The sequence below is a fragment of the Pygocentrus nattereri genome, chromosome 30 (genome assembly GCF_015220715.1).
Source record: "Pygocentrus nattereri isolate fPygNat1 chromosome 30, fPygNat1.pri, whole genome shotgun sequence".
NCBI lineage: Eukaryota > Metazoa > Chordata > Actinopteri > Characiformes > Serrasalmidae > Pygocentrus > Pygocentrus nattereri.
Window position 1 is genome coordinate 3,050,561 of NC_051240.1, and position 23,230 is coordinate 3,073,790.

The 23,230-nt window shown below is 41.6% G+C and overlaps 1 protein-coding gene across 1 annotated transcript; it reads right to left on the reverse strand.

Moving 5' to 3' along the window:
* Positions 1-11,207: 11,207 nt before the first annotated feature.
* On the reverse strand, positions 11,208-22,840 carry nfil3-5 (nuclear factor, interleukin 3 regulated, member 5). The gene is made up of 2 exons (XM_017722107.2): positions 22,394-22,840; positions 11,208-15,600 (listed from the first exon to the last, which is right to left on the reverse strand). The coding sequence occupies exon 2, from the start codon at positions 15,235-15,237 to the stop codon at positions 13,459-13,461; it is 1,779 nt and encodes a 592-aa protein (XP_017577596.1). The 5' UTR covers positions 15,238-15,600; positions 22,394-22,840; the 3' UTR covers positions 11,208-13,458.
* Positions 22,841-23,230: the final 390 nt, after the last annotated feature.

Here is a 23,230-nt window from a genome sequence, read left to right on the forward strand (position 1 = left end):
ATTTTTAACCTGCTCTCTGATGAACAGTGTGTGGTTTGCTCTGCAGCTTTTTTCCGTTTAAATATTTATTTTAACATTTATTTCAGCACTTTGTCCCGTTCGAATTACAGTTTTAAAATAAATGAATTTCAGCTCCTCAGAAAGCTTCCCAGTTCTTTTGGGTAACAAAGTTGGGAAACTTAAAGGTTTGACTCGGAATTACAGTCAGGGGGGTCGTGCTGAAGGGCGCGGCGCCCCCTGCTGGACGTGGGGCGTGTTGGAGGACTGGGGGGGAGCACGCGTGTTGTATTACTGTGGAGATGCGCAACATGCGAGTCAATATATGAACATTTAAACTCTGAATATCGCAGCTGACGACGTTTGAAAAGCTAGTACTAGATTATTTGACTGTAAATGAACCTTTTCTCTCAGAGCTTCGTGCGGCAGGCTGTCTTAACCCGGTATTTAAAACAGGCTGTTATTCCCACGTGGTTTGTACGGAGTTTGGGTTTTATTGCTGTGTGTAACGGAGTTAGAAATGAAGGCTGTAATCTTTTATTTGAAGTGATACTGCAGCGTGTTTAACTGGCTTGACACTGCCATTAGAGGGCGACGCGTTAATAACGCTGAGCTCGAGCTGCGGTGCTCTCCGGTAGCTCCCTGCTCCCTACATAGTGCACTTAGTAAGACATGAAGTGGAGTAGTAGTGGACTGGCTGTCGAATAGAAAGCCATTTATATTCGGGCTTTAGCTGCACGACTGCCTGTAGACTGACTGAGAGCGCTTCTAGGCGTAGAAAACATAATACCCTATGCAGTGCACTATGTAGGGACTAGGGAGCCAGAAAGCTGAAACGGACACAAGCAGCCTGTTGAACTGATACAGGAACGCATCCCCACACTCGGCCAGAAGGGGGAGCCGGAGTCTGAGTCTTGGACTGAGCTGTGTGTAAATTTAAGACTAAATTTATTAGAATGAGCTGCAAGAAAGTTGTTATTCAACTGAGTTCACTGACAGTGGTTTTCTGAAGTGTTCCTGAGCCCATGTGGGAATATCCGTTACAGAATGATGTGGGTTTTTAATGCAGTGCCGCCTGAGGGATCGAAGGTCACGGGCATTCAATGTTGGTTTTCTGCCTTGCCGCTTACTTGCAGAGATTTCTCCAGATTCTCTGAATCTTTTGATGATATTATGGACTGTAGATGATGAAATCCCTAAATTCCTTGCAACTGCACGTTGAGAAACGTTGCACTTAATCTGTTGGACTATTTGTTCATGCAGTTGTTCACAAAGTGGTGAACCTCGCCCCGTCCTTGCTTGTGAACGACTGAGCCTTTCAGAGATGCTCCCTTTATACCCAATCATGACACTCAACTGTTTCCACAATTAACCTGTTCACCTGTGGAATGTTCCAAACAGGTGTGTATTGAGCATTCCTCAACTTTTCCAGTCTTTTGTTGCCCCTGTTCCTTGGAACGTGTTGCAGGCATCAAATTCAAAATGAGAGAATATTTGCAAAAAAACAAAGTTCATCAGTTTGAACATTAAATATCTCGTCTTTGTAGTGTATTCAATTGAATATAGGCTGAAAAGGATTTGCAAATCATCGTATTCTGTTTTTATTGATGTTTTACACAACGGCCCAACTTCATTGGAATTGTATAACAGTTTCCACTCTTCTGGGAAGCTTTCTACAAGATTTTGGAGAGTGTGTGGTAATTTTTGCCCGTTCATCCAGAAGAGCATTTGTGAGATCAGACACTGATGTTGGACAAAGGGCCTGGTTTGCAATCTCGTCACTTCACACAATGTGTTTCCATTGCTCCATAGTCCAGTGGAACTGGTGCTTGCCAGCGTGTTTGGTGATGTAAGGTTTGCATGCCGCTGCTCGGCTATGAAAACTCATGCCATGACTTGTTGCAACAGAGACATCCTATTACAGCACCATGCTCGGATGTGTGTAAAGGCAGACTGCATGGCAATGTGGCAATGAGACTGAATGAAACACCTAAATTCAATGATTAAAGAAGTGTGTCCCAGTACTTTTGTCCATATAGTGTAAATCCTGCAGGGTTACATCGGCAACAAATGGGACCGTGCGTAACATACATACGGCATATTAGGAAACTCTAAAGTCGTATAAATTCTGTAATTAGTTTTAAAGTGACACAAATATAGATTTCAGAATTTAGAGATCTACGTCTCTTTAATCGACACGGAGTTCGCAGATGTGCTCATATGTAGGTGAATATTTACATGTAATAATACTTGTTATAGACCTTGATGTAAATCAGAATCACCTTGTGTGTAAATTCACCCATCAGCCATAGCATTAAGTCCACCTCCTTGTTTCTTCACACACTGTCCATTTTATCAGCTCCACTGACCACACAGGAGCATTTTGTAGTTCTACAGTTACAGACTGTCCATCTGTTTCTCTGCATACTTGTTACCCTTTTCTTCAGTGGTCAGGACACCCGCAGGTATTATTTGGGTGGTGGGTCATTCTCAGCACTGCTGTGGTGTGTTAGTGTGTGTTGCACTGGTGCGAGTGGATCAGACACAGCAGTGCTGCTGGACTGAGAGCCAAAAACATCCAGCCAACAGTACGTTGTGGGCTGCGTCCTGTGACCACTGATGATGGACTAGAGGATGACCAACACAAACTGCAGGAGCAGATGAGCTGTCGTCTCTGACTTTACATCTACAAGGTGGACCAACAAGGTAAGAGTGACTCATAGAGTGGACAGCATGTATATAAATGGGTGGGATTAAAATGAGTGAAGTGAAAAGTGATGGAGTTTTACGTCTGATTGTAGCAGTCATCGCTCTGATTGTAGTGAGATTACTCAATATGTCTAAAACTGCTGTGGACAGAGTGACCGTCTGTGGCTGCTGACCATAACTCAGCGAGTGGTCTGTTTATGAGCCGTTATCACGCTAACACAAACAAGTTTTATACTGAGGCTCACCTCCCAAACTGCCCCCACTAAAGGGTCAATATCCTACATTTTACTTACGTTTTATTTCCCTGTGAAGTCATTTTGTAATGTTTGTGTGTTTATGTGCTAAAACAGCTAATATCAATTTCTACATCATCATATTTCAACTGATCTTTATCCCTTACATGCTGTTTTTGTTACTGATATATGTAAATAAGCTCTGTTCTGATTGGCTGTACTATATTGTGCCTCATTCAAAAAGCAGTGAGTTCGGCTAAACTATTGTGGGCTGAACTGGCAGGGCTAAAGTGCTGTAGGCTGAATGGGTGGGGCTAAACTCCTACAGGCTGAATGGGCGGGGCTAAAGTGGTATGTGCTGAATGGGTGGGGCTAAAGTGCTGTAGGATGAATGGGTGGGGCTAAAATCCTGTATGTTGAATGGCGAGGCTAAATTTGATTCTGGGAATGGTTTTGATATTGATTGTGATTCTGATCTTGATTCAGATTCGAATTCGATTCTAAATCTGATTGTGATTCTGTTTTCAATTCTGATTTTGAATCTGATTCTAATTCTGGTGCTGGTTCTAGTTCCGATTTTGTTTCGAATTATAATTCTGACTCTAACTTTGATTCTAATTGTAATTTTGATTGTAAAGCTGAATCTGATCTGGATTCTGTTCCTAATTCGGATCTTGATTACGATTGTGATGCTGATTTTGATCATTAGGATGAGTTTGAACAAGAGCAGATATTCAGATCCTTCCACTTTAGGTTAAACCACAGAGACTCAGTTCAGCACACAGAGAGAGAGAGAGAGAGAGAGAGAGAGAGAGAGAGAGAGAGAGAGAGAGAGAGAGAGAGATAAGGACAGAATAAGAGAGAGTGACTGCATGAGGGAGAGAGTGAGAAGGACAGAATGAGTTAGAGTGAATGAATGAATGAATGAATGAATGTGGAAGGTGGTGATGTGGTAGTGGTGGAGTGAACTACAAACTGAGGAGTGAAGATACACTGACACTGTTGTGTCTATTGGAGTGGAGTGCGTGTGTGTGTGTGTGAGTGAGTGACCTACATTCCTGCAGTGTGTTATGTAACTCATGTTACACTGCTGTGAGGTCACACGTCACTGGTGCAGCGTCTGTAGACCTAAAACTACAGCACGGCAACTCACAAAGTGTGCGTTTTAAACTGAGCAGATTAAAGTTTAAATCATATCGTGTGTGTTTCCCTAATAATCAGCAGTGATGTCGTGTGTTCAAAACGTTCAGCATGTTAGTTTTCAAGCGTTAGTTCTGCAGTATACCCACTGAGTTATTTTACAAGGACTCTTATTTTGAAGGCAGGGCTAACGTGCTGTCACACCTGAAAGTGTGAAATGAGGTTCGTGTTTTTGTTACACTGTGTACGTTTCTTTTGGTTAGTTCTGGTTCCTTGTTGCAGCTCAGCCTGTGAGTACTGTGGAGGCCGGGTACACTTGTATCCTGTCGTCCTCACCTGCGTGGGCTGCGTCTGCCTGTACTGCTTTTTAGGTTTGTTTTTCTGCTGTTTAACAGGTGACAATATCCTGCCTTAACTTCTTGTAATCGGTCTGAAATTCTGAACCATCAAAAAGTGTTTTCACACTGCAGACGACCTGAATCATCACGGCTTGATCCAGACCAAGATCACCTCTTTTAGTCAAGACCATATGTTGATCCTTTGTTCCGAGGCACCTTTCACAGTTGCTGTTTTGGTTTAGACCAAACTGAAAAGTTTGAAGGTCCAGACCAAACAATACAGGTGTGAAAAATGGCAGAAACAGACTCGGTGCAAGTACACAAATGCGAATGGCCAAGACAGGCAGGCCCTCAGCCTTTCTGTACAAACTCACTGTGCACTGTAGCTGTTAAAACACTCAGTTCTGAAGGGGGCGCTAGAGGACACAACAGAGAGGATCTACTGTTATTACAGCAGTCTCAACAGCTAAATGTGGACAGTAGAGGAGAGCGAGCTGCTCTGCTGGAATGGAAAGGCCATAACGGAAAATCTTATGTTTATGTAAGGCGTCTTTGCAGGAGACTCAACTGCTTGTCTGCTATGGCAGTTGAGTAACACTGGAGGTAGAAGACCACTTGGACAGGCTTGGCTGTCGTTATAGCGCCCCCTGCTTTGATGCTCCAAATGCAGCTTGCGTTGCGTTATGAAATGCGTCATGACACGTTTTTTAATCTATCTACACACGAAACCCCGTCCTATTGTATTGCACTGTGTATTGTAGTTTATTGTATTGTATCTTATTGTTATTGTATTGCACTGAATGGCACAGAGTTCTGCATTCAACTCTGTTTCTTTTTCTCTCGGTGTCTGCAGTGACATCTTGTTTCTAGCAGTATCTGAGCTCAGGACTGTCTTTTCTCTAAGCTATTGGTAGCTAGCACAGATACTTTCTCTAGACAGACAAAGCACTTCTTGTAAGTTGCTCTGGATAAGAGCGTCTGCTAAACGCTGTAAATGTAAAATGAATAGTAAATTGTGTTTGATCAGCAATAAAGTAAAATGTACAGCTGATAAACTCAGGATTCTAGATGATACACGAGTTGGTGAGATGTGATGTATATCTTTGAATTTTTTTACATCTTTTTCAAAAAGGCTAAACTTGAAGTGATTGTGGAACTTATACACCTGCTGCACTTTTATTAGATCCGTGTTTTTGAAAAAGCAAGATATGTTTTGTTCAGGAGCCGTATTACAGAAACGTCTTCTCTTTTAGTTCTGAGTTAAGATCTGACGGGTCAAGAGAAGATTTTTCACAAATTCACATTGCAGAAGCAAATCTGGTCTTAATTTAAGCGTTTCATCTGATGTTACAGCATCTCATCCTCAGTTAGGAAATCTTGACCTACTCGATCAATTTCAACGATCAGCTATCATGTCTGTTTCCTAGCAACCGACCATACATACACATCTGAAACGTGAACACGTAATAAAGTAATCAAGTTGTGTAATCAGACAGTTTCTGTAACTGATGTATAAAAGGTCAAATGTGAAATATTAGCAAATGAATCTTAAACATGACAAAAACAGGTGTTGTAGGTACTTGTAAAGTGCAGTGCAGATCACAGAAGTCAGTAACACTTAGTTACATCTGTAACCTTTATTACAACTGCATACAACTGAAAATACATAATAACTAACACAAATAATTGCATTTTAAATATATGGACATTTGGCCATTTTCATACATTGCAAATATATATTTGATAAATACATTTAGACTATATATTTCTTTTCCATGTGGGCCAATCGCTTCAGGTCTGAGGTCATGTAATCACTCTGTTCTTCTCTCTGCTTACAACCCCCCCCCCATCCCAAATTCCCCTGTTTCTTCATCCCTCTCTCCTCTCCTCCCTCTGCTCTGACCTACTTTTCTCCTGACCCGCTTTCCTCGGGTTCCGCAGGCTCCAAGCGGATATAAAAAAGGGAAAAGATCTGAAGGGTGAGGGTGAGCAGCGCAGCACTGCGGCTGTGGGCAAATGTCACCTTGCTTTTGTTCTCCTGCTGCCGTGGCAACCGTTCCCGCTCCCCGTCCGGGGAGAGTGTGTGACGGCATTAAAGGCGTATGCGTGATATTTGCTTTTCTGTTTGACATTCAGGCCTGCAGGAACCTGAGGAACTTCAGAACAGAGAGGACGAACAGAAGAGAGCTCATATTTAAAGCTCATATTTACTCCACCAATCTCTCAAATTTCTGCATAATTAAGTGGTTAATACATAAACAGAGTCGTTCAGATCGGTTTGGTGTGAAATGCTCTGTTCTAGAGAAACTTAGAGTCAGAGTTATTCACAGTGGTAGTGATAGGAACCAGACGTCCAGCTCTAAAACCTCACAGAAAGTTACATGAAATGGTTATGAATTGCCTGATGTCTGAGAATGTGGGTGCGTTTACATGCACTGAATAATCTGATAAGTGCAGAAAATCAGATTATGTCAGTAACTGGTTCAGTGTGTTTACACTTCATAATCTGATAACGGCAGACAATCAGATTATGTCAGTAACTGGTTCAGTGTGTTTACACTTCATAATCTGATAATGGCAGACAATCAGATTATGTCAGTAACTGGTTCAGTGTGTTTACACTTCATAATCTGATAATGGCAGACAATCAGATTATGTCAGTAACTGGTTCAGTGTGTTTACACTTAATAATCTGATGAATGCAGAAAATCAGATAATTAGTTCAGTGCACTTACACTTAATCTGAAAACTGCAGGAAATCAGATAATGTCAGTGACTGGTTTACTGGTTTAAAGACTGCTTTACAACCTGCCAATAAAATCATTGTGGCGTGGCATGGACGTAATGTAAAACTCAAACATCTTCATCATCATTAACATTGTCACTTTATCTGAAAATATGAACATACATCATTTAGAAGAATTAAAACATTTCATTTCATCAAGCATGTACTCGGTTTCTCTGTCACTCTGTGAAAAGTAGTGGTTAAAAATAAAAGTTAAGACATTTCTTTCCCATCTGTCTTGCCACGATGCATTCTAAATGTGTTCTGAACATGTTACTTTGTTATGGGTTGTTATGGAATACGTTACTGAATACTGTAGTGAACTGCTACCAGCTTGTTCAGCCATGCAAGAGTATGGAGCTCCCTGGGAGAGCGCAGGACACAAAGTAAGAGAGACATAAAACATGTAAATAGTTGTAGTTGTGACGTAAAACCTGTATGTGGCTTGTTGGGCCGTTCTGTGCTGGGTTATGGGGTCATTTGCAGTGTTAGTGCCTACTGTCCTGTTAAGGTGTGTGGCAAGGTTGAGATAGCTACTGAAAAATTTGTAATTAGCTACATTTCCAGAAAAGGTAGTGCCTACTTTATAGTTACTTTTTGAAAAGTAGTGCACTACTTTGTAGTTAATTTAAGAGCACGACTGTCAGAATGTTTGTGAATCTCCACCTGACCCACCAAATAAGCCCGACTGACAGCGTGAACAAGACGCTGAATTTAATCCTGTGCCAGAAAGAAACACACAACTGAAAAGCTGCAAATATACAAAAAGTTCACCAGAAAGTGTAGCCAACAATCAAACTTACACACCCAAAGGCGTGATGTCCAACAAATACTAAAGGCAAAGTCAAGCATTCAAGGTTTTTCACAATCAACAAAACAAAAATCAACAAAAATAACTGAATACAAACCAGAGAATTTTGTGAAAAGTGTTCTCGACTGTTGAAATAAAACTGCTCCAATTTAAACATTTCAGCAGGATACACTGATCATAACATCATAACCACCTCCTTGTTTCTGTGCTCATTGTCCATTTGATTAGCTCCACTTACTGTATAGCTGCACTCTGTAGTTCTACAGTTACAGGCTGTAGTCCATCTGTTTCTAGTCCAGAGCAGGTACTATTTGGGTGGTGAATCATTCTCAGCACTGCAGTAACACTGATGTGGTGGTGGTGTGTTGTGCAGGTCTGAGTGGATCAGACAGAGCAGTGTCACTGCTGGACTGAGAATAGTCCACCAACCAAAAAAACCCAGTCAACAGCGTCCTGTGACCATTGATGAAGGACGGCCAACACAAACTGTGCAGCAGCCGATGAGCTATCTTCTCTGACTTTACATCTACAAGGTGGATCAACAAGTTAGGAGTGTCTAATAGAGTGGACAGAGATTAAAAACTCCAGCAGCACTGCTGTGTCTGATCAACTCGTACCAGCACAACACACACTAACACAACACTACCATGTCAGTGTTACTGCAGTGCTGAGAATGATCCACCACCCAAATAGTACCTGCTCTGTGAGGGTCCATGGGGGTCCTGACCACTGAAGAACAGGGTAACAGAGTATCAGAGAAACAGATGGACTACAGTCTGTAACTGTAGAACTACAGAGTGCAGCTATACAGTAAGTGGAGCTGATAAAGTGGACAGTAAGCATAGAAACGAGGAGGTGGTCATGATGTTACGTCTGATCAGTGTGTGTGTACAGACATTCACATTCAGAGTCTTTATTAAACCTCAGCAACACTTTAGCCTCAAAATCCTGATCAGTGACTCTGACTCTGTTTGGGGTGAGAATCAGGCCTGAATAATCTCTCCACTGCTGCAGACCTGCTGCAGCTCCACAGCAGAGCTAGATTTTTAGGTAAAATAACATAATAATCCTCCTTTACTGTAAAATGATTATAACACACAGTTCTAGCAGTTTTCACAATAAATGGTCTTAAATGCTGGAGTTAATGTAGAACTGCTAATTCGCCAGCCTTTATGCTGAAGACTGAGATTTGAGACGAGCAACGATAATTTGGAGATGAACGGACTGCTGGTTTCCTGAAACGTTTCATCTGCAACAACTTGCGAAGCTGAAGTCCGCTTCTCATTCTCCTGCTTCTCGTTCGAATTTTCCCGTTCCACCTTATAAAGCACAGCAGTACATTTAAGGTGGAACAGGACAATTCGAACAAGAAGCTGGAGGATGAGAAGCGACTTCAACCTCATAAAAAGTCGAACATTGAGAGACATTTTACAAGAAACTCACGGAGAAGTTTCCTGAGAGCACATACTGAGACACACAGCCAAGACGGTATAACGGATATAAAAGGGTTCATTTTTGTTGAAAGGACAAAACGGCTCTTCTTAACATTTCAGTTGCGACCCCGGAGTTAAGCCTGCTAGTAAGGGGTGATCAGCACTCATTTGCTCGAGCTGTCCGCGGCTCAGTCAGGAATGCAATCGCCACCAGCCCGGTGAACGACGCATTCTGTGGCTCGAATTTTGCATATTGCCTGAAGCCTGTAGCGAAAATCATCACTATAGCTACACAAAAATTTGCACTGAAGGCACTACAGCTACTAGCTATATTTCATATAATTGTAGTGGCTCCAGCACCCCCTGAGGGAGAAGCGGCGGAAAGTGTGTGTGTAACTACAAAATGTAGCACGCTACTTTGCTACTCCCCCATGCCTGCTGTGTGGTTATTGATGACCTGCCTGCTGGTGGAGTTCCTCAGCTGCGTGTTTAATAAATGAGCCTTCCCTTAAAGGTGCTGTGGTTCCCGCATCTCTTTGCCAGGTCGTCATAATATATTTAGGACAGTGTATTCAGTAATACTAATATTAACACTAATACTACTACTACTACTAATAATAATAATAATAATTTGTATTATGGCTGAATGTATTCAGTATTAAGCCACTTCTTTTTCAGAGCATTTTGTCCAACCCTGCTGATTTGTCATCGCTTACAGCATGTGTGCACTGGCTCTGTGTGTGTGTTTGGCCTCTCCCTGAGATGTGTGTAACTAGGCCACAGTTACATCATAGCGGAAGATTCCTGAGCACTGAATACACTCAGCTCACATTACACACACACACACACACACACACACACACACACACACACACACAGATTGTGAAAGAGTGTTCTATTCTAACCCACTCCAACTTAAAGGGGAAGTCTACTGATTGTTCAAAATTTCCTGCATATTTTAGTGTTTTAGATGTAAACGTGTGCGATCTGAGTTTAATATGGAATGTTGATGATGGTAAATGATGTTTTTTTTTTTAGTTTTAAAGTTTTCTTTGGGACTATTTTGCTTCATAACACCCTGCATATTATATTATCTTTCCACCATGAATGGAGTTTAAATTCTCCTCAAAACTATCTTAAAATAGTATCTCAGACATCAGGCAGCGTATTCATTACCATTTCATGTAATAACTTTCTGTGAGGGAGCTTTTAGAGATGGACGTCTGATTCCTATCACCACCACTGTGAACAATTCTGACTGCTAAGTTTCTCTGTAACGAAGCGTTTCACACCAAACTGATCTGAACAACTCTGTTTACGTCTTAACCACTTAATTATGCAGAAAAATGGTGTAATTCTTCTGTAGTAAAACAAGTTCTGTCATCTTTAATTGGTTGCTTATGACATTTGAATGTGTGGTAATTCATTTTTAATGATTTAAAAGTCTATTTTTGTTACTGTGCCTTCAAGACTGGCGAATGCAAATGTGTTCATGGTTCTGATGTCACAACCACACCGAATTCAAAAGCTTAATGATCTGTACAGAAAGTTTTGTGACTTTAACAGTGTTTCCAAACTAAATCTAAATATTTTCTTTCGATAAGTGAGGAAAATGCACTTTTTTCCTTGATATGGTTTTGTTAATAATAATGAAAAGTATCAGCATTATTGTATATTAGCATTAAACAGTATTACTAGTTCAACTCTCACTATCAGTATATTGAAGAGACTTTGTGCAACGACAAAAGTAACAACAACAGAAAAGATTCAACATACTTTTAATTTTTTTTTGTCACTCGTCTGAACATGACCATGATCGCAAGTGCTGTAACAGCACTCCCACCGCAACACACACAATCTTCTTTTTCTTTTTGATTCTTAAAACTTGAACAAACACCACATGGTACGTCTTGGGTACATCAGTGGGATATGAGACAGACGTCTACGACTACACGATCACATTCGGGTAAACGGACAACAGAGACAGATATATAATAGGATGAAAATATAAAATAAAATACAATAATAATAATAATAATAGTTATTGTTATAGAATGCCAAAATAAACTCGATAAAAACTTTACATTACTCAAAAGAGAACTTTGTAAATTTTTTTTACATTTATACACAATGTCCAGTGGCAGGCACCTGTTTTGCGAAACACTCAACACAGATACAAAAATCTGACGTTTCAGTGCAGGAGCAACATTGAGCTACTCGACGTGATAAAAACACGCAGGTTAACAGGGTGGTGGGGGTCGATGCTGGTTTTTTCCTTCCTGCTTTCGTCTGAAACCGACGAGCCTGTTCGGTTTGTTGTGTAATGCAGCATTTTGTAGTGTTTTATTTACACAGCGACAGCTGGGTGAAGCTACAATGCATAATCTGAATAGTTAGACGTTAACACTCATAACACTATAACCAGTTTGTTTTAAATGAGGTAGTGTATGGAACATCTATGAAACCATGGGGAGAAAGAACGGTCTCGGTATGCCAATGAAATATCGTACAATTTTTACAATTCACTAGTAGTAAAGCTAGATCAGCTGTAAAGGTGACGATACTGGCTTATCGAAGGTGCTTTACAGATTGATTGGTCACAGTGACCCTCACGGCAGGTCAGTTAGTCAGTCTTCTTTTCCTGTGTGGTTTTATCTTACAACGTGAAGAGATGAAGACTTGTTCACATTAGCCTACTAGTGGCTGTAACACGACCATGGGAACATTCAGTTTTTCTTTGATGCAACACACTCAAACCCGAAAAACAAGATGCTTACCTCAACATTTAGATACAATACAATGTTAAGAGAAATTCCAGGGCTAAGAAATAGTGCTTTTCCCTCCGACCTTACTTTGTTTTTACGATTTTCTTTTTTTTTTTCATAAAATATATTTAAATATGATATGTTAATTATATCACAGTATTTTACAATCCAAATATTTGAGTAAAGTCACGTATGAAGGGACCACGTAGGACAGTGAGACTGGTAGATCAGGGTGCCCAATCTTATCTGCAAAGGGCCGGTGTATCTGGTTATCCTGCCAAGCCAAGAGCATACCTGACTCGAGTGATCTCAGTCTTCAAACAACTGGTCAGGTGTGCTCCAGCTTGGTCAGAATGAAAACCTGCAGGTATACCGGACCTTCGAGAGGAAGGCCAGAAATTAAATCGATGCAAGTACGCAAGTGCAAATGACAACATTTGTTCATTGCAAATGCACAGCCCCTCTGTACTAACTCATTGCGTTCTTTCATTGCTCTGGTGGTTAAAACACTCAGTGCTCAAGGGGGCAACTGAGGACACGTATAAAAGGAATCTATTGTTGATTCAACAGCTAAAAATGGACAGTATTATTATATATGTTTATGTAAGCAAAACATTTCTACGTGAGACTCAACTGCTTTTCTGCTTTGGCAGTTGAGAAAGCACACTGGTGAAAAGACAGCTTGGATTTTGTTACAGTGTGCCTTGCTGTAACTCAGAATGCAGATTATGTTTGCACTGTGTTAAAAACTGTGTCATGACATTTTTAAATGCAACTATGCACAAAAGCATGTCTGCTTATCTTAAAGCATCTGAGTTTGTGTTCTTGCATGTTTCTGGCCTAACACTGGGCACCCTTGTGGTTGATGTGTGAAGACAGTGGAATTCCTTTTCTTGTTCTTGCGTCTTTGGTTCCTGAACTAAAAAACAGGGAGCAGTTGGTAAACTTCGGGCAGGCGGACGCAATGCGACGTTGAGAAGGTTTTGTTCTTTCAGGGCTTGAATTTAACACAGAATTAGTAAAAGAACTCCACTAACCCCCTTTTCATTCACACTCCTTTTAAGTGCTTAATAAGTGCTTGAGTAGAGGACCTTTCATAAAGACATAAAGACTCAGAACACAAAAAGTCCACCTTCTGGTTAGTGTTGGAACAACAATTTACGTTCATGCATTAGTGTCCTTATAGTGTTTTCGTTATATAACGGACAGTTAAAGGTATCTGTTATCGAAGGCTAATTTAGTTCCTCTTAGTCACGTTTCTTGTTTCTGCTGCCTCGTCCCCCTGACCCCTTCTTTCCACTTTCCTTCCTGGCACCCAGGCTTGCTCTGGATGGTGACTGCTCTGGGCTCAGTTCATCTGCTCCTTCAACCTCATCCTCTTTGTCCTGGTGCTGGTTGACCTGTGTGACGGCCAGGTAGGGATGTTGAGGCAGTGTTGAATTGGGAGAAGCAGCAGTGGTGGTTGCAACACAGTTGGGTGCATCCTGGGTACCACCATTGGACAGTGCCTTGTATTTCAGTCTCAGCTTATGAGGCAGCGCCATAGTTTTCATTTCTGCTTGGCTGTCCCCGGTCTGGCAAGCACCACTGATGCCCATGGTTGGTGAGCAAGCAAACTGATGGCTTGCATGGTAGCCACCAGTTTCTGAGGAAGAGGACGATGGGGATTCATCATCAGTGGAGGCCTCTTTGTCTGAGCTTCGAGGGTCTCCATCACTCGAGGAGGTGTCCTTGATTGAAGAGGAGTGCTCTTGATAGAATCTGTGAGCTCTAGGATCACCTTCGTAAGTCAGCACAGGTGGCTCTTCATCCATGGGGCTGAGGTAGGGGTTCTGATGCTGGTACAAGTGAGCCTTGCCAGCCTCGTTGAGCAAGTCTGGGGCAAAAGAGTTTGGACCAGAGTCTTTAGGAGGGTCTTGTGCCTGATGGTGGTGCTCTTGCTGGGGGGGAAATCGCTGCATTTCTCCAGCATCCAGCTTGCATTTAGGGTACTCGTAAGTTGGGGAATCCAAAGACCGCCTTGCAAGCTGTTGAGCAACCTCTGAGAGAGTCTCTAAACCATCTGCTCTTACTGGCATATTTTCTCCTGTCTGGGTCACATGAGCCACATGTCCATTTTGCTGTGATGGTAATCCCGGCTGCTGATCTACACCATCAACTCTGGGGTTCTCAACAGGATATGAATTGCTGCCAGAGCGGTAGAGGATGACACTCCTCTGGGCCGTGGCTGGTTGATTAGCAGGGTTGGGAACAGTTTCTTGGTGCTCAGTTTCTTGCAGATGGTGGGTCTGTATCTGGGCAAGTCCATGATGACCATTAAACATGCCATTGAGAACACTCGTCTCAAGTCTGGAAATGTCCATTCCTGAACTTTCTCGCTTGATGTCATATGCCATTGGCTCAGGACTGTCCCGAGAGGATCCATCTGACATATCAGACAGTGATCCACAAGGGGAATACTTGGGTAACGGTGTGTGACGTTCCCCCCGAGTTGACTGCTCAGCCTCTGAAGAGTCAGAGTTCATCATGACCTGAGAGGCACTGGAGTAACCGCTGCTTGAGAAATAGGGGTTTCCAGATGGTGTTGCCCCAGTGGCACCATTGCTTCCTGCAGCCTCATTCCCACTGCTGATCTGTTGAGTCTTCTCCATGTACGAGGCTGTGCTGATGAGCCCGAATCTTAGCTTCAGCTGCAGGAGCTCGGTCTTCAAGCGAATGTTCTCCTCATTCAGTGCTATCACCCTATTCTCCAGCACCATGTCGTTGAGTCTACGTTTCTCCCTAGACCTCTTGGCTGCTTCATTGTTCTTGCGCCGTTTTTCCCAATAGGATGCATCTTTCTTTTCTTCTGCAATGAATTCCCGCTTTCGACGGCAGTTGGCATTGGGCTTTGGTTTTATAAGCCTGCCTTGCCGAGAAGAATTGTTGGTTTGAGGTGATGGCAAACTCTCGCTGAAACTTGAAAATGTTTCTAATGAATCCAAGTTGCTGTTAGTATTTTGGACAGGAAGATTCTGACTTTCCATTGTGCTCCTGAAGAGGTCAGTCGGTAGGACTGCCACTCGGTTGACATTGAAAATGGAGCTTCAGAAGCTACAAGGTAAAAGTTGATGTCAATGTGCTTGATGTTCCTGTATTCCTCCAAGGAGGAACCTTGTAGAATTCTCTTGTTTGTAATGGTTGGCAGAAACTTCAAGTGCCCAGATTGGCTAGGAAGATAAGGAAGAGGTGGAATTTGATGAAAACCTCCTTCATTGGACAGGTCTTGGTAAATGTTTGAAATTCTACCAATAGGATGATGGGTGGAACAGTTTCTTCTTGAAGATTTAGGCTGGTTGGTTGAGGTGTCTGTCCACGCTCCACTGGAACTCAGTCTCTGCTGAGGAGATCTGTATGAACAATGAAACGCAAACATTTATTTACTGCAAATTTCAACATCAAGACCGCTGTGCATACAACTGAAATAACTAGCATGAAACGAGGCCTGTTCATTTTTTACAGGTATCAGGATTCATCTTTAGAGGGTCATCTGAAGATTTTTAGAGGTTCATCTTCACACAAGTGACTTTATAAATCTACATCTCATAAAATCATAACCCATAACTTGGCTTTGCAATCTGTCAATTCTTTTAAAATATTACCAGACTGACAGTGAACTACTTCCTCTTTGGATGGAGTTCTTTTCCATATTTAAAACATTTTAAAATAACAACTTTTAACAAGAAACACACTGTACTTAGTATGATATAATGAGTGTGGTTCTAACTCCATACTTTGTACATTTCTACAAGGAAACTACATTTACAAAAATAATTGTTTTGGAGATTAATTCACAAATAGGCATTAGGACTGGGGGTGTAGCGATTCTGAACCCAAGACCGAAACCGCAACACAAACATCTATGTTCTCCTGTCCCGAGCACAGAAGATGCAGCCTGTTTAGCTCTCAGTATGTTACCAATGAAAACTGATTTTTTTCACTATTAACTTTCGTAACACATGTAAATCACGTTATTATCTGTCTATTTAAACTTAGGGTGAGCTGTATACCATGTTCTTAAGTGTTCTTGCCTTTAGTGTTCCAAATTGTTGGTGATTTATTCAATCCCAGAAATGTTTCCCATTTTATTATATCCACAAGCCCCCAAAAACAACCAAAAAAACTAGGTATAAACTGAACTGTGGCTCAAAAATCGATGTCCAAACCAAACTATGAATTTGGAAATTCATTACCCCTAATAGGTATCAATTTGTCTTATGTTTTACCTCATAAATAACACTGAAACATTTAAGCATGAGACTTGACTGTGTTAAATGAATTGAAAAGCACAGTCCGGTGTGTCCAAACTTTGTTTCTTCTGAACTGTTAGTGCCTTAATGAGCAATAATATAATCTATATTTTGGCGACTGCAGTTGACGTAATCAACTTTTTTTAGACTCTTGTCTAAGTTTGGCGACGCCTTGCAGCCTTTGTGTTTATCTGAGGAGCTTTCGAGAAATGTGGGTCAGGAGAGCGACCAAGTGTGGCGCGTAACAGCTCTGCAGCAAAGCAGCTTATTGTGTAAGACACTGCACTGTCACATAACCACACAGAGCTGCCAGCCAGGACTGCAGAGAGCTGCAGACAGACTGCTGGAACACAGACCTGCTCAAATAACCACGACTGGCAGAGAACAGCAGCTCTAAAATACGTCTCTTTCTCATAGATCCATTGTTCTTTTGTTTCTAAGCCTGAAGACTGTTCCTGCAAAACCACTTCACACTGGAACTTTCTCCGAAATTACAATTTTGTCACTTGCCAACAGACACGTAGCCTTTAACGGCTGGAAACGCTGTTTAATCAGCATGTATGCAAACATATAATTGTGAAAAATCAGAAAAGTGATTATTCCAGGGTTCTTTAGTAAAGAAATGGTTCTATGTAGAACCATGAACACTCAAAGAACCCTTTTGCATGATTAGAGCGTGCTTCAGACTAATAATAGATAATAATGTGCTGTATGGTTCTATATATAACATTTTGTTTTAGAAAAGCACCAAAAATGAGAGAATCCCTTTCATAATGCCAATAATTCTTTAAGGGGTTCATCTGATGCAACCAAATAATGTTACTAACTCTGGATTAATAAAAGTTTTAGATTCTGGGTCTGTTGAAGCACTAGCAGAACTCTTAGTAACAGAACTCTTAGTAACAGAACTCTTAACAACTCTTTTGGTGTTGCAAACATTGTGTAAAACGAGCTTTCAAAACAATCAAATGATTTTGTTCTATATAGCAGCACAATCGCAAGATTAAACTCGTAAACACTAGTGCCAGAAAGGGAACCATTTTTGTAAATTGGATGTATGAGTGTGCAGAACCTTTTATGAAGAACCTTTAAACTTGTAAATAACCATTTACATTATGTGAAGGTTCTTTAATCACCTGATTTTCAAAAAGGTTCTCTGACTTCTCTAAGAACCATGTTTGTGATCTGTACCAACTTAAAGGTTCTACCAAGTTTCTGGTTTACAAAAGCAGTTCTCCCATCGATGCGTTCTTTTTTGGCATGACGTTCAGAACTGTTTTGGCACTTTTTGGGCCGCTCTAATGTGGAGGTTCTTTAATCAGACGAGTCTACTCGGCTCTAACTGATTCAAGATGATGTGTTTTTGCCTGTTCTGGCTCTGAGGACCATCGCTGGGGTCTAAGTGTGCGTTACGTAACCACAGCCAGTCTGCTGCGGAACGATCCGGAACTCCGCTCGGCACACTCAGGGAAAATGGCTCTGACTCCGGAGCTTTGATTTACCAATCCGTAACGGCAGCCTGTTCCACACGGAGCGCACAGGCCAGTTCGGAAACATGAGGGGTTTTTTGGTCGGTGCGTGACAAATTCCGTTAGACACCAGATCAGGAGCACGAGGCACAGCGAGTGTCCCAGTGACCCAGAAACGGTCAGCTCCGTAAACACTGCGCGGGACTGATGCTGCGCCGGAAAATAGGTCAGTGGGACGGAAAGGGAGGGAGAGGGAGGAGCGAGTGAGCTGGGAGGAATTATAGTGCGGCCTAAAAATAGAGGCGCAGCGCGAGGGAGCGGCGCAGGATTCCAATTGGCAGACGAGAGCAGAATTTAGCAGCACTGCGGCGCGGAAAAAAAACAGCTAACGTCAGCACAGACCAGATCAGACTACACTCACACACACTGCGCATCACGCTAAAGCATCCCCCCACTTCACAGCCTCACTAATAAAAGGTTCCCAAAGTTAGGGTTCTTCATGTGATGCCATGGGCTCTTAAAGAACCTTTAATGGAAGCAATTTTGTGAATGACACCTGTGAGTGTGCAGAACCTCCTCCCTTTTTACATTATTACCAAGATTTAAAGAACCGTTCGCCAAAAGGTTCTTCGGGGAACCAGAAGTGGTTCTTCTATGGCACTGCTCGGAAAATCTGTTGGTAGTTCCACCTGCCACTTTTTCTTTTCTTTTTTTTTTTTACATATAAGAGCAGAACCTTTACAGTATGTGAAGGTTCTTGAACCATGTCCTTCATGCTCATGATAAAAAATAAATGGATCAAATAAACCAAAATAAACGAATAAAAGTTACTCGAGCTGAAATGTTCTTTAGTCGTTATTTTATGGCATCAGCTCAGAAATCTTGGTCGGTTCCACGTGGCACCTGAACAATATATATATATATATAATTATATATATATATATATATATATGCAACACTGATATTTTAACAATGGCTTGACATGCAAATGAGTCCTCTAACCAATCACAAGGATTTTATTATATTATTGTAATTACAATGTACCCTCTTAAAAATAAAGGTGCCAATAGGGTTCTTCTCTCATGCAGTGCCACCCAAGAACCTCATGGTTCCCTGAAAAAAACGTTTAATACATGGTTTCTTCTTTGTAAACGAGATCTTTTTGGAGTGTACAGAGCCTCGTGATGTAACAGTTACTGGACAAAAGGGTCTTTATGTTCACAAATCACTTTTCCAAAAAGAGGTTCTTATAAAAGTGCAGCACTAGTGTTTGATCCATATAATGCAGCCCTAATATAGAGGTTCTTTAATTTAAAGGTTTGTGTATTCTGTTACAATGAAGGTCCTTAAAAGAATTCATTCATTCATTCATTCATTCATTTAAAACCTTTATTTTTGTTTTATTTTGAATTGGATTCATGATAAACAGCCTGAAAAGAACAGTTTTCTCTGCACTAACGTCATCCGGTCCTCTAATATCAGAGTGTGTGTGAATGAGTTCAGAACAGTGGCCTTTTTTACGGTGCCACTGACCTAGAACCAGGGCAACTCAGGGGCGGGCTCACCTGAAAAGGGTTTATTATTATCAGCTTATTAGCATTTTATTACCTTATCCGAATGAAAGTGAAGCAGCGCTGGCTGCTCAATATTTTAATATTGATGCATCTCAGTAATTCATTTTTATTAAATATGGGGGCAGTCATGGGCTGAAGGTTAGGGAACCAGCCTCGTGACCGAAAGGTCGCCGGTTCGATCCCCACAGCCGACAGCACATGACTGAGGTGTCCTTGAGCAAGACACCTAACCCCCAACTGCTCCCCGGGTGCTGCGGATTGGACTGCCCACCACTCCGGGCAAGTGTGCTCTGTGTGTGTGTGTGTGTGTGTGTGTGTGTGCGTGCTCACTAGTATGTGGTGTTTCACTGCACGGATGGGTTAAATGCGGAGGTGAAATTTCCCTGTTATGGGACTAATAATCACTTAACCTTAATATAAGTTTTATGGGCAAAATGCACCAACAAAACAGCAGAGACATCTTAAGAATAATTGATCTTAATATAATAATGACACGGTAATGATACGGCATGTCACATCGCCCAGCCCTACCTTTCAGGGAACTAGCTATTAGGTCTTTTTAGTCTCTTAGACACTTGTGACTTCATCTCACTCACGTCAAGTCAATAATTATTACTCTTTTTAAATGATTCTTCTCCTTGTCAACAGTTTGCTCTGGGTTCATGTATCATCTACAACTGAAAACCATGTATACAGTGACAGAAATGAACATTTTGAAACTTTTTTCAACATAAATTTTCTCTATTTCAGGGCCTCTTATGGGGAGTCTTTCTTCTGGACAGGAAATGGGTCAATGGGATTCATTATGGGCAGTTTTTGGTCACACACTTTATATTTCTAAGGCATTTTTCTATTTTTTTTAACGCAAGTGGCCTGTTTGCAGGTGAACTGCAGGACGGTTCGAGTTGGCCGGGTCACTTATAATTGAGAAATTTTGTCTACTATAAACACACGAGTTAGCAGCGGTGGGCAGGGTCTGGTTTCTATTCTCAGGCTGTTTGGTGAGTCATGCAGAGCGTGTCTGAGAAAAGCTGCTGTAACTAGGTGTTCATGAATGAAGGAGAGTGCAAATGGGCGGCCTATAATGCTTGTAGATACCTGGGCTTTAAAAGTGCACTTTTAAAAAAGACGGTTCTTCAGTGGTTCTATATAGAACCATGAACACTCAAAGAACTACTTGCAAGCTTAAATGGTTCTCTGCATGTTGAAATGGTTCAGATTGATGAAGAACACGTTCGTTCTACATAGCACCAAATGGGTTCTGCTATAGTTACAATGTCAAGCTTGTAACAACAGAAGAACCCATTTTGGTGCTATATAGAACCAGCACATTCTTTTAAAAAAGATGGTTCTTCAAAGGTTTTGAGCAAAGAAATGGTTCTATGTAGAACCACTCAAAGAACCCATGCATTGTGAAATGATTCTTCGGCGTGATGTTGTATATGGTTCTATATAGCACCAAAAATGGTTCCATTGTTACAAACTTGACATTGCATGGTTAGCAGACACCCTTTTTGGTGCCACACAGAACCGTTTTCAAAAAAGTCTATATAGAACCATCTACAACACATTCGCCATCAACTGGAGAACCATTTCAGCATGCAAAGAACCATTTAAGCATGCAGATTGAGTGTTTGCAATTCTATACAGATCCACTGTGTTTGTTAAAGAACCCTTGAAGAACCATATTTTTAAGAGTGGAGTATATACACATAGCAGTTTAAACTCTACAGACACAGGATTAACTTTATTTCACCAAGTAGAAAACAAACTGACTGCAGCGCTGCACGCAGCCCACATGTGAGAACGTGAGTATGTGCACGCTGAGTTGTGCAGAACTGATGTGCTGTATATTCTCAAAAATGATGGTTCTTTAGTAATGAGAATGGCTCTATATAGAACCATGATGACTCACAGAACCATCTGCATGCTTACAGAGTTTATGGTGAAATGGTTCTTCACATTAATAAAGAATGTAGGTGGTTTTACAGAGCACCAGAAAGCTTTCAGCTATTGTCAAAAAAAAAACAAAAAAAAACCTTTTTGGTACTACATAAGAACCATTTTCAAAAATGCAGAACCATATAAAACACATTCTCTCCATGAATGTGAAGAACATTTTTACCACGCAAAGAACCATTTAAGCATGCAAAGGATTCTTTGTAGAAGCAGAAACATGTTTAATAAAGACCACTTGAAGAACCCTCTGTCCTAAGAGTGTTCAGCTTGATGGGCTCCAGTTATGAAATCCACGCTGGCTGGAACGGCATTGTCTGACAAACACGTGGACAGGAAAGCGCAGCTCTTTTTATTTTCATTTAAGCCACTTTTCTACGTTTGTGCGCACACGTTTTTCCATTTTTATCGCTTACTGACGTACATGTTTCTCTTTCACGCTGCAAAAAAAATGTCCCTAAATTCAAAATAAAGGGGAACAAAAACGGCCTCAAATCCGTGACATTGAGCACGAACAATGCAGCTGAGCGCAGTTCGTTTTCCACCCTTATTCCGGAAACGTCCCGCCCCCCGCGCAAGCTGATTGGCCGAGTCGGGGAAAACTAACCAATCCTAGCGCATGACGCGCACGCTCATAGCCCATCGCGTCGCAGGCGAGGCGGAACGCGTCTCAAAACGGGCGGGAAAAAAACAACCGATATTTACGAACAGCTTAGCATGTGTGTTTCGTCATTTTATTTATTAATTTTTTTCCCCCGATTTATCCACCTTAAACGCTTCGGACACGTTCTGAATCGTTTTGGTGATAGTGATAATAAAAAGAACGAGCGCCTCGACCCCGTTAATGTACGCGTTTACAAGGATACAAATACGAAAATAATGAAGCGTACTCACCAAAATGAAGGCTTCTGTGGTTCAGTGAGGAAGAAGAGTCCCATTATTTGGTGCAAATGCAGGGCTTTATTGTTCTCGCATCGGAAAGTGCTGCGTTCAGTCGCTCCGTCTGTTCTGGTTTCTGCTCAGCCGCCAGATTTCAGTCCTGTCGCTAAATGTTCCTCGTGTTCGTCTCTAAGTTAACCCGGAGTGCTTCCTCTGTGGACGGCGTGCTGCTGTCCGCTGTGAGTCCCTCCCCGCTCGTGTCCTCATGTCGGATGCTTTGCTCCAGTTTCTCACACACTCACAGTCTCGCAATGTGTGTTAGTAGGTCAGCGGTTGCATAACAGAAGCTCTGGGCGCCTGGTCACGTTTTCTGCCCTCTTTCTGCCCAAAACAGATCAATTAACACAAGACTGGGAGTGATTTTATTCTCCCAACCTGCATCTAATCCACTGTTTGCGTCTTATCTGACCAGAAATGGAGGAGAAGAGAGGTGGTTACACAATACGTGCAGAATTACATCACCACCCTTTATCACAGAGGCGCTGGGTGCTGGAAAGGGCACGATGTTTCATAAAAATAATAAAATAAGGCGGAATGGAGAAGATCTTTGTAGGCCTGCTTTACTGGAGAGTTTTGTTTCGTTTACTTTCCAATTTGCCGTTCCACCTTAATTCGGCGTTCCACCTTAAACAGTAAAAATAGCTATAGAACCACTGCCTTTACCAAAGAACCCTTTAAGGGTTCTTTTTTTTCATAATGGAGGCCAGTTTTAGCCTCCAGAATGTAACTGTTGTACCATTTAAGGTGGAGTGGTGAATTTGTGTACACTCTTTAAAAATATGGTTCCTCAAG